Raw genomic sequence first — 16,780 nt, forward strand, 5'->3', positions numbered from 1 at the left:
GAACCACATAAAGGCAATAGTAAAAGATGTTGGACAGTAATAGTTCAGGTTGTGTCTAGAAGAGCGGGTGACATACGATTGTGACACGTGGCAATAATTGTAAATCACGGGCTAGACGTAAACGCGCAAAGCTGTGATGGTATAAACCTATATTTCTTTATTTAATCATTACTTTAAGTGTTTATGTCATGGATGCTTCACTGAAACAGCAACATGAAAAGAATGTTTTCCTAAAGTGAAATTACTATTCAGAAAATTTTAAAGGGAACAGTAGTTACAGTTTCAGTTTCCTTTATTAAATTAAAAAGATTTACAATATCTGCCCTGCGATGGACGGGCGATCTGTCCAGGGTGTGTCCTGCCTTCTGCCCGATGACTGCTGGGATAGGCTCCAGCACCCCCGCGATCCTGACGGAGAAGCGGCTTAGAAAATGGATGGATGGATGGATTTACAATATGACAAACTAAGAAGATCCAATTCATACAAGTTCATACAAGCTCAACTATTTAAAATACATTCAGAGATATACAAAAGCACATTATTTATCACAAACACAGAACTGAATGCTGAAAAATTACACTTACACAATAAAACAACACTTATGCATCCAACTGACATTCATTTCAAATACATATATTCATTAAACATGTGTACATAACATTCAGAGAACCAATATTACAGTAAATAAGAGCACATCATGACTTATGCAAAGACTGAACTTAAGCTCTAGCGAGAAACACATTAATTATGAAATAGTTATTTTGTAAATAAGTTCACCAAATATTCTTGAAAGCAATAATCTATAACTTGACTGAATGCATAGATAAAGTTTACAGAACTGAAGTTGAGTTAAACAGGTTTCTTCAGATTTCCTAACATGGATTAGAATGAAAAGGCAGTGTCTAATATTTTCATCATGATCATCGCAAAATATAACTGCAATTTATTGCTGCAGTATTTTGAAGGGTTTAGACACATGAATCTGGGTTTAGCTCTGTAAGTATTGGGATTTCAGCTCTGGTTGGGGTTTAGGCTCTGGTAGACTGATGTAGACTGGCTCATCTGATTGGTTGGTGTTGGTAGACAATCTGATTGGTTGGTGTTGGGGCTTAGGCTCATGTAGACTCATGTAGGCTGGCTCATCTGATTGGTTGGTGTTGAGGTTTAGGCTCTGGTAGACTGAATCTGATTGGTTGATGTTTGGGTTTAGGCTCTGATAAACTTAATCTGATTGGATGGTGTTTGGGTTAGGCTCTGGTAAACTGAGTCTGATTGGTTGGTGTTTGGGTTTAGGCTCTGATAAACTTAATCTGATTGGATGGTGTTGAGGTTTAGGCTCTGGTAGACTGAATCTGATTGGTTGATGTTTGGGTTTAGGCTCTGATAAACTTAATCTGATTGGATGGTGTTTGGGTTTAGGCTCTGGTAAACTGAATCTGATTGGTTGGTGTTTGGGTTTAGGCTCTGATAAACTTAATCTGATTGGATGGTGTTGGGGTTTAGGCTCTGGTAAACTGAATCTGATTGGTTGGTGTTTGGGTTTAGGCTCTGATAAACTTAATCTGATTGGATGGTGTTGGGGTTTAGGCTCTGGTAAACTGAATCTGATTGGTTGGTGTTTGGGTTTAGGCTCTGGTAAACTGAATCTGATTGGCTGGTGTTTGGGTTTAGGCTCTGGTAAACTGAATCTGATTGGTTGGTGTTTGGGTTTAGGCCCTGGTAGACTGAATCTGATTGGTTGGTGTTTGGGTCCAGGCTCTGGTAGACTGCAGCCATCCTGATCTTGTTCCGGGCTCCAGAAGGATCATTTTCATAATCATCATCAACCTGCAACCACAGTAAAACACACAGGAGAAAAAAACAAACCTTAGTCTTCACATTATGTTCATTTATTCATACAGAATAATTGCCTATGTCATCATTAAGCCAAAGGTTTCCATCTCTGGCCCTGAAGATCTACTGACATGGAGATTGTAGGATAAATACACTTGACTCTAATAATCAGATGCTACTAAAGTCCTTGGTTGTCTGGATCATGTGTGTTAGATTATGGTTGTATCTAAACTTTTCAGAGGAGGACTTTACCAGAAACAGAGTTGGGAACCTCTATATCACACCTACAATAAACCAAATGCTGTATACACATTATAATTAATTTGACACTATCTATTTATAGTTTCCTACTGTGTCCTATGAAGATTGCAGTGTACACAGTCTTGTGTCCTTCATAGCAATATTTTATTGCTTTAATAAGTAGGTGAGCTCATAAATAAACATTTTCTCTGGATATTTTACATTGCTTCGGTGATTTGCATAATATAAAAGATGACACGTAGGTCATTATCGGTAAGAGCATCTTCTGAATTGTCATACATTCCTCTGGATTTGACTCTAGAGAACTCCAATTCCTAGAATTCCTCTGGAAATCACATGACTGCTGCTCCACCATTCATAGCCGATCAACATTCTCCTTTACACCATCTATCACACCTCCACTATACCGTAGAGTAGTTAATATATAAGCCTGAGCTTTTCAGTTAGAAGTTTCGTTTGTCATTTTGGATTGTTTTGGATTTGATCTGTGCCTGTTTTCTGACAATGAGCCACAGCTGTCAATCAAATGGTGTTGTGTTCGGTTGGAATGAAACAAATACCTACAGACTCTGTAGCCTCATGAAACAGTGCTGAATTCCACTGACTTGCACTTTTACATTTAAAAACACTTCATAATTGGTTATAATGAGACGCAGGTTTCAGACTCTGTTTTTTTCACTCACTATGTTCTGTGTTCCTCTCTCAGTGTTGGTAGAGGCAGACCCTGCAGAACAATTGAAGATGTTAATTAAAGAGTTGGTTTCCACAAGACTGGTGGATTTCATCTTCAACAGAGGAAATCTTTCATAACTGATATCTAATTTATACTCATATTAAAGTATCAAAGTATTACGTTGCTACCAAAGCTGCTTTTATGTGATTATGGTTGTGCGGTGTAGTACCTTGTGTCCTATTGTGGAGCAGTTTGTAGATCAGTGCTGTCACTATAAACAGCAGAGCCACACAGACACTCCAAGGGATGAGCGAACCTGAGGAATCTGTCATCAAGAAAAAGAGATGAAACAATCATTCATTACAGTTTAAAGAAAATTGTAAAATTTTATAAAAAGACACTTCCACTCCTGAACTGCATGGCTCCTGAGAATAGTGGTCTTTCACTTTTTCAGTACATTTATTCATTAGATTTCCTTCAGCTCTCCTCCCTTATTTATTGAAGAAGTATCATAAAACATGCATTCAATATACTAACAATATCCTAGTTAATAATATTTAGTAGTGACTGCACATTTATTTTTGCTCGAACATAGTTTTCACACAATCTTCATAATTTTTTTCCCCCATAGGAATGAATGAGGTACAAAAACATGCATTTTTTCTCATCCTTTGGTTCTCCCATAGATTTGCATTCACATTTGCCAAACACAAGCCCAGTTATGTCTTTGCCCAACAGCCATCAAAATGCATGTCCTCACTCAGGACAGGTCCTCAAACTCTACTGCACAGACATATTGACCTGTCCTCCTCTATGTGTCATTTTTTTATCCCTCATTCCTCCCATATAGTCCCATTCATTTTCACCCCTACAAAGTCCTAATCTTTCTTTTTCCAACAGCCACCAAACTGCATATACTCACAGCCATACTGACCCACACTCCTCTATGTGTTGTTTTCTTATCCTTGAATTTCCTCCAATGTACATCCATTCATTATTTTTTCCACAAACGAGCCGTATTCTTTCCTTAAATGACAGCCTCTAAACTGCCTACTGACCTGCACTCCTCTAATTGTGGATTTTCCATTTCTCGTTCTTTCTATGGAGTCTCATTCATTTTTACCCACACCCTAGCCCTGTTATTTCCTTTATCTGACAGCAACAAAATGCCTTCTTATGTTCTTTCATAAGTAACAGAGCACAATGCGTTATTTGTTATTATGATAATTACTATAACCTGTATAATTACAATATACATGATAAATGGTGATAATATTTATTCATGATTTGTTGGTGCACTGTCACTAGTTTTGTAAAAAATTGTGAAGTGTTACAAAAAAGAGGTCTTACACAGTGGTCAACAAGCACTCACACACATATTTTAAAGTACATACAAAGTCTTGCTGTACAGTAACATCTGACCAGACTGACCTGAGATTTCTCTCTTCTCTGCTGTGGATTTCACATAGAAAAACAGAAAAAGAGGTGCATAATGGTACAATAACACAAATTAATTTGAGATAACAGTGTATGTCACTAGATTCAAAACATTTTTTTAGATTTTTCAATGCAGTTTAAGCTGTAGACAAGCTCTCAGTATCACCAGAAAACAGCAGATATTACAAATGTTATAAATATACAAACCCACTGTAACACTGAGCTGCTGTGTTAGCAATGGTCAACATCAAGTACAAACGTGCTCTTCTGTTCTGAGAGTCTTTACCGTGGACAGTAAGATAATGAAGTACCTGTAATGCTGAGTTTGATGTTGATGGACTCTTTGTTGTTGATTGAACATCTGTATGTTCCCTGGTCTTGTTCAGTCAGGTTGGAGATCAGTAGAGAGAGATTTGCTGGAAGGTTCTTATTAAACATCTGGACTCTGCCTGTGTATCGTGGCGTCTCATTGGATACCTCAGTCCCACATGAGCCTACATGCTCCCATTTCACACTTACAGGTTTTGTGCGTTGGTCAGTGCAGGAGCAGGGCAGGAGAACAGACTGTCCTGGAGATCTGAAAACCAGTTTCTCCTGAGTCTCTGACAGTGTGCAGCCTGTAGGAACATAAAGCAGCACAGTGTTTCTGTTCTGTTCATTACTGTTGCATTTTCTGGCAAAACCTTACAAAATGGACTGCGGGACCCATTCCTCTCGATCAAGGCATCAATAATGGACTCCTGGTCATTTGGGAAATAACCAATAATTTCCACTAGCAGTATACTGAAATGGCTCTACTTTGTTGACCCCAACCTATTGCGTGGACTTGCCCACTGAACTACAACTGGTCTTTCACATCCTACCTTGCCGTCTTCAATAAAAAGTCTGCTGAAGGCAGCAAAATGTTTTCGTGACATCAAAGTGACCAGGCCCCACTGAGCCATGCATGGCTTTTAAAATGCCCTCCTGCAGTCCTCTAGGCATGACTATGTGCCATTTCCTCTCAACAGTTACTGGCTCAATCCAAGTCCGTAACAGCACTTTAGCATAAGGAGACAGGGCCACTACCTCCTCCCAGTGGGACTGTTGTTGTGAACTCACCCACTGCATCACTGGCTGCAGGTCTGGTTCTTCCTTTTGCTGATCAGCCCACTCATTTCTTTCCACATCTTGCAGCACAGCACAGCTTTGTGTGGTTGCCGTTCATGCCATCTCAAGCTGTCCTGTACTGCCTGATAGCCAAGAGTGGCCAACAGCTCTTCTTGAGCGACACAGTACCCTTGCTCATCTTAACTCATTATTCTACTAAAGTAGGCTAAATCTCTGTCTCTGTCACACCACTGCTGCGAAAGAATGACACCCACACCCTACCAACTGGCATCTGTGTTTAGGATAAAGTGCAAGTTGGGCTCCAAGTTTGCCAGGATAGTTGTGCTCATAAGGGCTTGTTTCAGGGCCTCAAAAGCTGACTGACAGTCTTCTAATTAGTTGAAATGTTTTGCTTTCAGGATCAACTTGTACAAGGGACAGCGATGCAAGAAAGCCACTGCACAAACTTCCTGTAATAAAAGATCAGCCTTAAAAATCTTTTCACCTGCTTCTGTGTGACAAAGCATGGTCACTAAAATAAGGTCTCTACTTTGTCCTCAGCACTATCCATTCCCTCCTTGTGGTGCCCCAGGAAAATCAGGTCCTTGCACAGAAATTTACATGTCTCAGGGTCCAATTTCAGTCCTGCTGCCCATATTCTTTCTAGTACCTTGTGCAGAGGGCTCACAGCAGATTTGAATGAGCTCCAGTGTGTCAGTTTGTCATCCAAGAAGACCAAACATTCTTGTTGTAGGAACCCAACTGGCACCCTTTTCATCCAGTGCTCAAACATTGCTGTAGCATTGCAGAGCCTGAAAGCATGAACCTTGAAATGCCATGGCCCCCTGCTTGCTACCTGACCTGTGCTTTTTGGCTATGGGTGCATTCATCCAGTCGCTTGTCCCGCACTGGCAGCCTTGTGTCACTGGCTGAGTGGCAGCAGATATAACCAGCCTAGAGATCATTTCTGTCATCTGCTCCACCCACAACAGTAATAGAGACACGCATAAGTCCTACACAGTGCTAACTGTCGGACTAGCAGGGTCTGCACTGTAAAGCCTCTGGCAAATAATCAGAATTTCTGATTTTCTGAACTTGTTACAACATATGAACAAATTCTCTGACCAATTTTGACTCTGTAAGTTTTGCTATCACACATCTTTTACATATTTACATCTTTACTGCTTAATTATGCTGAAATTGAGAAAAATCTGTGAAATTCCTCTTGTGAGTGAAAAGGGCACACAGTGTTTCACCACCTCATCCAGGAGCTGAAATACTGAGTGCTTTTTAATTCAGCTCAGACATCTGTTACCCAGTGTGAGCTGCATTCAGAGATGTTTGCTCCACATCTGATGAAGCAGAGAACAAACTAATCTATAACAACACCAACCTGTCAAACTAGTACAAAATGCAGCAGCTCAGATCCAAACAAGAACAAAACAGAAGCTAAGATCAGCCCCGTTTAACTGCACTCACTGCCTGCATCTTTTAGCATTCATTCAACATTCTGTTACTAGATTTTAAAGCTATGAATGGCTTTAAATACTTGCAGAGAATGTCACAGACTGAATAAATGTCTGTACTGATGTCCAAATAACGTCTTTACAGCTTCAGTGTTTGGAAAACCTGAATGTGTTTCAGTAATACCTCAGTTTGATCAGCTGAAGATACACCAGAAATATAAGTTTACCTTTAATGCTTAGTCTGATGTTGATGGACTGTTTGTTGTTGATTAAACATCTGTATGTTCCCTGGTCTTGTTCAGTCAGGTTGGAGATCAGTAGAGAGACATTTGCTGGAAGGTTCTTATTAAACATCTGGACTCTGCCTGTGTAGTTTGCCGTCTTTTTGGATACCTCAGTCCCTCCTGAGTCTACATGCTCCCATTTCACTCTTACAGGTATGGTGCGTTGGTCAGAGCAGGTGCAGGGCAGGAGAACAGACTCTCCTGGATATTTGTGAATGTCTTTCTCCTGAGTCTCTGACAGTTTGCAGTCTGCAGGAACATAAAGCAGCACAGTGTTTCTGTTCTGTTTATTATGATTGCATTATCTGTTTAACGGTGATTGACTAATGCCACTTCTCTCATGTGAAGTCTGGAGTCTAAACTGTAGTGTCATTTGTTGTTGTGGTTGGAAAATTATATATTGATGCTGCAGAATTCTTTACATACACATATCTGTAATATGGTGATTACAAAGCTGGCCAGTTAGATTTCATTTTATGATCTAATTTTCCAGCTTATGCTGCCTTAAGGTCATTACACACTGAAAGTGAACAAAAAAAACCTAAATATCTTCAAGGGACAAAGATCTTCTTGAATCTTCTCAACAAACGGCAAGCAAAGGCATTAGACAGGCTACATTTCAGTTCTGTGTCTTAGTTTGAGCTGCTGTTGTAGATGTTAGCCCCCCAACCTATGAAGCAGAGGACAAACTAATCCCTTTTACCAGTTAAAATATTGGTTTCTGGGACACAACTGATCCATCACCTTAATGATGAGCTTGTCTACAAGATGGAGATACACAATCTATCTGTTTGGTGCCACAACAGCAGTCTAGCATTGAATGCCACCAAGACCTTAAGCGAACTTATTGTGAACTTCAGGAAAAAACAGAAGTGATCATATTATCATTATCAGTGACTTGCCAGTGGAAATTGTTAGCTGTTTCAGCTGCCAGACTCTCTTGGTCTCTGAACACCAGCACCATCCTCAAAAAGAACAGCCGCTTCAGTGGGAGGTATCTGGACATCTATACACCTAGCATTTTGCACTATTCCTTTCCACTATTTCTGTTTATTCCTACCATCTGTCTGACTTCATACTGCCAATCACCAGTACTACAACTACAACTCACTATGGATGTGCACAGGTACTAAACTATTCTCTTAACCATTCAAGTTGGCAGGATCTGGATACTGAAATCACTCTTCATTATGTTTCAGCACAAGACGATAATATACAGGCTAACAATTCAGTTCAATTTGAATTTTAACAACAATTCAATTTGATGTTTTTGCTTCTATTAATGAGTAAGAATACCTCAGTCCCTCCTGAGTCTACATGCTCCCATTTCACACTTACAGGAGTGGTGCGTTGGTCAGAGCAGGAGCAGGGCAGGAGAACAGACTGTCCTGGATATTTGTGAATGACTTTCTCTTGAGTCTCTGACAGTTTGCAGTCTGCAGGAACATAAAGCAGCACAGTGTTTCTGTTCTGTTCATTACTATTACATTATCTGTTTAATGGGGATTGGCTAATGTCAGTTCTCTAATGAGAATTTTGGAGTATAAACTGAGAAACCTTTTGTTACAGTTGGAAAATTGTATCTTGATACAAGAATTATATGGATATATATTGGATTTTATATATAATATATATTGGATTTTTGGATGGCTTGTATTCTGAATACATGTCAATAACTCATTGATCTTGAGTTTGATTGTTGCCATGCCAATACCTGAGACAACAGTGTCGAGTGAGTGCATGTTGCTTTAGAATGTTTGCAAAAATTGGTTGAATAAAAAAATGCTCACATTCAGTGAGTAAAGACACTGAATTCACTGAATTACAGCTTCAGTTACAGTAGAGTCACTGGAGAGCTGATGATAGTTTACCACAGTGTGATCAGGTGAAGATACACAATTATTTTACAGGTCTAGGTCAGTTTACCTCTAATGTTGAGAGTGATGTTGATGGACTGCTTGTTGTTGATTGAACATCTGTATGTTCCCTGGTCTTGTTCAGTCAGGTTGGAGATCAGCAGAGAGAGATTTGCTGGAAGGTTCTTATTAAACATCTGGACTCTGCCTGTGTATCGTGGTGTCTCATTGGATACCTCAGTCCCTCCTGAATCTACATGCTCCCATTTCACACTTACAGGTATGGTGTGTTGGTCAGAGCAGGAGCAGGGCAGGAGAACAGACTCTCCTGGATATTTGTGAATGTCTTTCTCCTGAGTCTCTGACAGTTTGCAGTCTGCAGGAACATAAAGCAGCTCAGTGTTTCTGTTCTGTTTATTACTGTTGTAGTATGTGTTTATGTTTTTGTGTGTTTAATAGCGATTGAGAAGTTTTGAACCGAAGTGTCAGTTTTTATTATATCTGAAAAATGATACCATCCCGATTCCAAAAAAGTTGGAACACTGTGTAAAATGTAAATAAATACAGAATGCAATGATTTGCAAATCTTATAGCACCATATTTTGTTCGCAATAGAACATACAGCACATAACAAATGTTGAAAATGAGACCATTCCATGAACAACTTTAACTCATTTAGAACTTGATGGCAGCAACGCTTAAAAAGTTTGTAGCATCCCCTCTTCTTTTAACAATTTAAACACATATCAGATGTTGAAAGTGAGAGATTTTACCATTTTCTGAAAAATATTAACTCATTTAGAGCTTGATGGATCTCAGAAAAGTTGGCACAGTCTACCATTGTGTAGCATCCCCTCTTCTTTTTCTTGTGAAGTGAGGAGACCTATTACTGTAGTTCTAGGAGAGGAATGTTGACCCATTCATGTCTGATGTAGGATTCTAGCTGCTCAGTTCCGGGTCTTATTTACTGGATTTTTCGCACATGTTGCATTGAAAGAATCTTTCCAGATGTGTAAGCTGCCCGCACCATAGCCACTAATGAAACCCCAGACCATCAGAGATGCAGGTGTTTGAACTGTGGGCTGATAACAAGCTGGATGGTCCCTCTCCTCTTGAGTCTGAAGGACACGACATCCATCAGAATTTTAAATTTTGATTCATCTGACCACAGAGCAGTTTTCCATTTTGTCTCAGTACATTTTACATGACCTTCACCCCAGAGAAGACGGCAGCGTTTCTAGATCATGTTAACATTTGGCTTCTTCTTTGCATGATACAGCTTTAACTCTCGTTTGTGGATTAAATGGTGAACTGTGTTTACATTGATTTCTGGAAGTGTTTTTGAGCCCATGCAGTGAATTCCAGTACAGAATCATGCCCGTTTTCAGTGCAGTGCTGCCTGAGGGCCCAAAGATCACGGGCATCCAATATTGACCGCCACCCTGTCCCTTTAATACAGGGCTTTCTCCAGATTCTCTGAATGTTTTGATGATGTTATGCACTGTAGATGGTGGGATATCCAAATTCTTCATTTTTCTGAAATTGTTCCACAATTTTTAGAAGCAATTCTTCACAGGTTGGTGAACCTCTTCCCATCTTAGCCTAAGAGAGACTCTGCCTCTCTAACATGCTCTTTTATACCCAGCCATGTGAGTTAGTTGCAAACTGCTCCTCCAGCTGTTTTTTGTCAGTACCACTTACTTTTCCAGTCTTTTGTTGCCCCTGTCCCAACTTTTTAAAGATGTGTTGCTGCCATCAAGTTCTAAATGAGTTAATGTTTTTCATGAAATGGTAAAATGCCTCACTTTCATCATCTATGTTGGAGATATGTGTTCTATGTTCTATTGTGAATAAAATAAGGGTCTATGAGATTTGCAAATAATTGCATTCTGTTTTTATTTACACTTATTGACATTTTACAAAGCATCTTAACTTTTATGGAATTGGGGATGTATTTTGACTATTTTGACAAATTTAATTTGGTGATTACAAAGCTGGCCAGTGTAGCTTCATTTTATGGTCTAATTGGTCAGTGCATGCTGCTTTAAGGTCTGTACACACTGAAAGTGATGCAAAAAGAAAAGTCAAAACATTTAGTAAATTTTCTGCTACTGGAAAAGAAGCGTGACTGAATTTGAGTGCATTGCCAAGGACGTGTTTTTAAGGACGTGACTCAGAGGGCAAGGATAGCTTGGCTGTATTAGCAAGAAGGGGATGAGGTTGGTAGTGGTTAGATTGCAAGAGGCGATTAGAGTAAGTGCTCCCTGAAGAGCTCCGTCTTCAGGAGTTTCTTAAAAATAGCGAGGGACGCCGCTGCTCTGACAGCGGAAGGTAGCTTGTTCCACCATTGGGGAATCAAGTATGAGAACAGTCTCGATTGTTTTGTGTGAATGTTTGGCAAAGCTAAGCGACGTTCATTGGAGGATCGCAGTGGCCGGGCGGTGCTGTAAGCCTTTAGGAGCGAGTGCAGGTAGGAAGGAGCCTGCTCTGTTAACACCTTGTGGGCCATCGTAAGAGTTTTAAATTTGATACGAGCAGCAACCGGTAACCAGTGGAGCTCAATGAGCAGTGGGGTGACATGCGCCCGTTTTGGTTGGTTAAGGACCAGGTTTAGTTGAAGGTGGTGTTCCTTTATCCATGCGGATATGTCCGAGAGGCACTGCGATATCCGCACAGAGATCGACGCGTCATCAGGCGGGAATGAAAGATAGAGCTGGGTGTCGTCAGCATAGCAATGGTATGAGAAGCCATGTGAGCGGATAACCCGGCCTAGAGAGGTGTACTAGGCTACTGTAACTAATGTTAACTAAAACAATGAAAACATATTTATCTGACAAATATCTTGTTGGCACATCATCCACTGAGAAGAAAATATCTTGTGACATAATGTCCTCTTCAGCATCCAACATGATGCCTGTTAGCTCTGTTGGCTTATTAGCTCATCTGAAGAGGCAGCAACTGTTGCTGATCCAACATGAAAACCCACCTCACCTCCCTCTGCTGTTTTTGAACAGTAAAATATCTTCCTCTCTGTGCTGCTGTATTTTTGTGCATCATCAGTTCTCCCACCTAAAAAGATGAGTCTACATCCTTACACTAGTTACAGCTAGCCATTGTTTTCCCATGTGATTAACTGGATTTCCATTCATGAACTCATGCACACGATACTTGAATATCAAAATTAATCAGAATGCACATCATTACTGCTCACAAACCCAAACCAAGCTTCAAGGTTTTTTGCCATATGCAAACACCACTGTCACACATTGAATTCATACTTGAAGCACTTCCCCAATTAAGAGTCAGCATAGCCCACCAACAGACACCGACTCCTGAGGCAGCACTGCGTCCAGACTACACACAGTATTACAGAGAGAAACTGTATGTACCAAAAGGGAAACACATATATGTACACAAATATCCATCTACATACACCTCACCTTACATCTCCTTTTTGGAGCTCTTCTCTGGATCCTAAACTTCTTGGCATGTGGTGAATGTGGTTGCACTTCAAGAGTTGTGTAATTAATACTACATAGCTTAATTATATAACACACTTAGTGGTCAACCGAAAACACAACAGTCTCCCTGGACAAAACGAAGTCGCATTCATCATTTCTTTTCTAATACTCAGTTAAGCGTTTAATTGCCTTAATGGCAGCGCCAGTCCTGTCAGGTAAGTATTGCACCAGTCTCCTGTTGAGTCCTGTTTATTGCATATTCCACTCTTTTAGCGCCCACTCCTCAACAAACTTTGTCTTCAATGGCAGAAAAGAGCACAGCACTGTCATTCTCACAATCCAGGATGACAGCTGTAGGGTAGAGCAGGGTATTTCTGACATGGCAATAGTTTCAGATGCGAGCAGATCACAGTTTAATCTCCAAAAGCAAAAGAGGCAAGACAAAATCGTAAACGTGAAATGGGCCAAAAGTCAAAACACGGACCCAAAAAGACAGGCAAAGGTACAAAAAAGGGATAAAGCACAAAGTCGTAATCAGGTAAACAAAGAAGGGGTCAAAAACACGAAACAATGGCAGTCAGAATGAAACGTTCAGTAGTTCTCAAGAAAACAATATATATACTATATATACTAAATCTGTGAGTCACATGACAGTCTACACAGGTGAACCCGGTTAGAATTCCGGGGATTGGGAGCGCTGATAGGAGCGCAGACATGAGTCAGAAGACACGTGAGTTCCCATAGAATCCTGGGCAATGGAGTTTGTGTCAGAGTCCAACTCCGATTGTGACTGAACAGTCAAATGACCTCACGTTGAGCTCCGGGAAAAGGAGTCCGCTCAGGAGTTTGCTGGAGGCATGACAGTATCGAGACCCAGTACTAAATAGGTACCAGTTCCTGATTGGTCAGTACCGATGTGTGGACTGGACAAATGGTGCTGTTATCAATATTTATGTAACGTTAGTTCAACCATAGCATCCATACGATTCTGATTGGCTAACCCTAACGTTAACCATATCGAAAGCTGAGCATTACTCTGTGCCGTCCTGTCATAAAGGATAACGTTTCAAAAGTGTGGGCTCACATTACTGAATTCAATAAACCTGCAGCTAAATGCAATATATGTAAAAAGGCTGTTGGGTGTAGAGGGGGTAACATCGGTAACCTCATGAAACACAAACATAATAATCTATAAATCTGAAGCAGGGCAGAGTGTTTGACTGCTTTAGCAAAGCAGCTGCTTGTCCTGCATCCTCAGTGCAGCCTCTCGGCTCCGATGCTGATGGGATCTTGTCAAGTCGAGGTAACACTCACTATCATCATAATAAAGGTCTGGAGTCATTAACTCAGGACACAGTCAGCGTCTGTTTTAAGTACTTCTAATTTATGTTCCTACATAATAAAGAGTCAAGCAGCAGCCACAGCTTCATCAGTGGATAGCAGTAGTCAGTAGTCAGACATGCTTGCATGGCTTCATGATGCTGTCAGTCTGTACTGCTATAAAGATGTTTACTGTTCTGATGCAAACAGTGCAGCATAAGTTTGAACTGAGTGTGAGTGGTCCTGACAAGCAGGGGTAATTAATTTTGTAGTTACCACCCCCTCCCAGAGGCACATTATCAAACATCATCATACTTGCTTGGTATAAAGTTGAGAATAAAAACATCACTGCTGACACTAGTGTGTAAGAGCCTGAACCACTGAGGGATGGATGAGTTCACACAGAATCCCTAAATTACAGGCACACTCCACTGTGTAAATGTAGACCAACTAAGAATTGTTATTTTTGCAATAAAATGTAATAATAATGTAACTTCTGAATCATTTCACATATTTTCATGTGATATCTTTATTTTTTGCAAAATAAAAAAATAAATAAATGAATAAATATATATATGGACAGCAGTATCAATAGGAGTATTGATAAGTACTGGTATTATTAAGCAGTAGCAATATCAGTATCGGTACCTGCTGTAGGGTGTCTATGCGACTGGATCAGCGGACATAATGAACCACTGGGACAGTTTGAGTGACCATCAAAATCAACATGGACCAGCAGGTTAAGCATGTAAATAAACTCATACAATCTCTGAAATGTGCACCCAGGCCACGGTAGAGTGGACTAGGATGGACAGGAACTCTCGAAACTGGTGTAATCTTTACCTGAAGGTCTCAACAGTGTCTTTGATAAAAATGTCCAAGTTATTTTTAAGTATATTAGTAGGGAACTTACTAAATATACTAAAGGAATACTAAATATACATTTTTATTAATGTAATTTATGGAAATGCAACTAAAATGCACTTTCCTGTACATTTCAAAAGTAATATATTTGAAATTGTATTTAATATTTTAGTATGCTGATAAAACTTGATAAAGCAAGAATGAATGTAATTATTTCATAACGTACCAAAGCACACTTTAACAAAAGCATATTTAAATATCCTCAACATTTTAGCTGCAATGTAACTCTAACTAGTATTAGAATAGAATTTGTAGTACAGTTATGTCTTGCTTAGGTTGCTGAAGTTAACTCCACTTCAACAGACGTTGTTCCAGTTTAGAACAGAAAAGCTCTTCCAGGCTCAGACGACTTATTTCAACATTACTTAGATATAATTCGTTCATCACTGATTCATGACAACAGCAACAGTAAAAGCACCAACCAGGGCTCAGGTTTTGTTTACAACTTGTATCATCCCTTTCACAGGTGGAGACCTCCATCTGTCCAAGCATCTAAAAATCTAAAACCTGTTGGTCAATTCTGATCCAGTCGATACACAACAGGTGAGCAAATCACACAGTATAAATTTTAAAAACCCTAACATTTAAAAAAAAGTTACTGTATTATTACAGACCTTATGCAGAACTAGTAAAGTACTGATACAGGACTAATATTATAATGAACGAATCCTTTTCCCAAATGTTTTAGCCGTTCTTCATACCTTGATTACTTCTGCTAATAATATTATTGATTCTAGCTTTGTTTTTAGTCTCATTCAGCAGATGTATGAATGTGAGAGAGACAGAAATCAGCAGTTTACCTTTAACAGTGAGGCTGAAGTTCCTGTACTGATTCTGGTTTATCCAGCATGAATATGTTCCTCCATCCTCTTCAGTCAGGTCTGAGATCAGTACAGAGAAATTTCCTCTAGAGTTCTGGTTAAACGTCTGGACTCGGCCGCTGTAGCGCTGAAGGAGATCTTCCTGGTTTGGTGTTCTCCACTGAACTCCCACAGGTCTGTCCTGCAGGTCAGTGCAGGTGCAGGACAGAAGAACAGACTCTCCTGAGGATCTACTGACTGGAACAGTCTGTTTATTCTCTGACAGAGTGCAGCCTGAAACAACAACAGCCTTTGACTGACCAGAAAATACATTATATATTATAGACATTACACATGTTTACATAAAATTAATCATAAATTAAATGCATTTGAAGAGTTTCATTCCAATAATTTTGAATATAGTGAGATTTTTATTGGGATAATAGCTGTTGTTGAAAAACTCACAAAGATGATATTAATAATAATACATCACTGTTATATTAATTTATTTATGAAGCTCACAACAACTTATGTCATGAAAAAAGGCAATTCTTGAAAATAAAATATTGTAAAATTAGTCGAAAAACCTAAAGAGATTTTTGAGAAATTTAGAATTAGGAGATAAAGTAAATTTTTTGACCATCAATTTCATAAACTTTACCATACACCTCACGTCTAGAACAGCAACTGAACATTTTCATTTTTTGTGTTCTATAGAAAATTATATTGAATTTTCTTATATTCTGTAAGAATAAGAAAAAGTGCAAACATGTTTATCTTTTTAAGAATATTTAGTCACTGAATGTGTTTATTTCTTAATATAACAACAAAAAACAACAACAAAAAAATCTTTTCATATCAAGTGTCATTAAAGCACTAAAGCAGGGGATCTGGCGCCCCTGATCAGGTGGCTGGCTCTGTGTGAACAGTGAGCGCTGCAGGAGAGGAAACAGCGTCTTTTCCTCCATCTGATTAAAATGATATCACTTCACACCAGAACACTCACTAAACTCAGCCCCGCCCGCTTTACCAGCCGCTGTAGTCTGAGTAATTCTCCTGTAGCTCACAGCCAGCGGGCAGCCGCTCTCATTTACTCTCAGTAACACATGTGAACTGCAGCTGGAGTTCAGATCCACACTGTGGCCTCAAACACACAGTTAGGAATAGAGTCTCACAAGCTGAGCCACATCACACTCTTCACTGAGGCTACTGTGCAGAACGGCTACTGGGCACTAATGCTGACCAGCTGAGCGTTGAACTCCACCAACAAACATCTGTCTCTCCACAGAAGAGCACGGCTTCATAAAAGTAGTAAATGTGTCCGATTTTAAACGACTTTTTCTGTTTTCAGAGATTTTATTATCTACATTGTGTT

General features: G+C 39.6%; 1 protein-coding gene across 1 annotated transcript in view; it reads right to left on the minus strand.

Annotated features, from left to right (window-relative positions):
- Window positions 1-1,295: 1,295 nt before the first annotated feature.
- The window catches only part of LOC119264041 (polymeric immunoglobulin receptor-like), a 40,928-nt gene continuing 25,443 nt past the window's right edge, over window positions 1,296-16,780 (minus strand). Inside the window, exons 8-13 of the mRNA XM_037541229.1 lie at window positions 15,406-15,699; window positions 4,517-4,822; window positions 4,200-4,220; window positions 2,998-3,093; window positions 2,779-2,819; window positions 1,296-1,828 (exon numbers count right to left, since the gene is read on the minus strand). Coding sequence (XP_037397126.1) covers window positions 1,559-1,828; window positions 2,779-2,819; window positions 2,998-3,093; window positions 4,200-4,220; window positions 4,517-4,822; window positions 15,406-15,699 — 1,028 coding nt within the window. The 3' untranslated portion in view covers window positions 1,296-1,558. The remainder of the gene's footprint in view (window positions 1,829-2,778; window positions 2,820-2,997; window positions 3,094-4,199; window positions 4,221-4,516; window positions 4,823-15,405; window positions 15,700-16,780) is intronic.

Source organism: Pygocentrus nattereri, chromosome 9, assembly GCF_015220715.1.
Source record: "Pygocentrus nattereri isolate fPygNat1 chromosome 9, fPygNat1.pri, whole genome shotgun sequence".
NCBI classification, from domain to species: domain Eukaryota; kingdom Metazoa; phylum Chordata; class Actinopteri; order Characiformes; family Serrasalmidae; genus Pygocentrus; species Pygocentrus nattereri.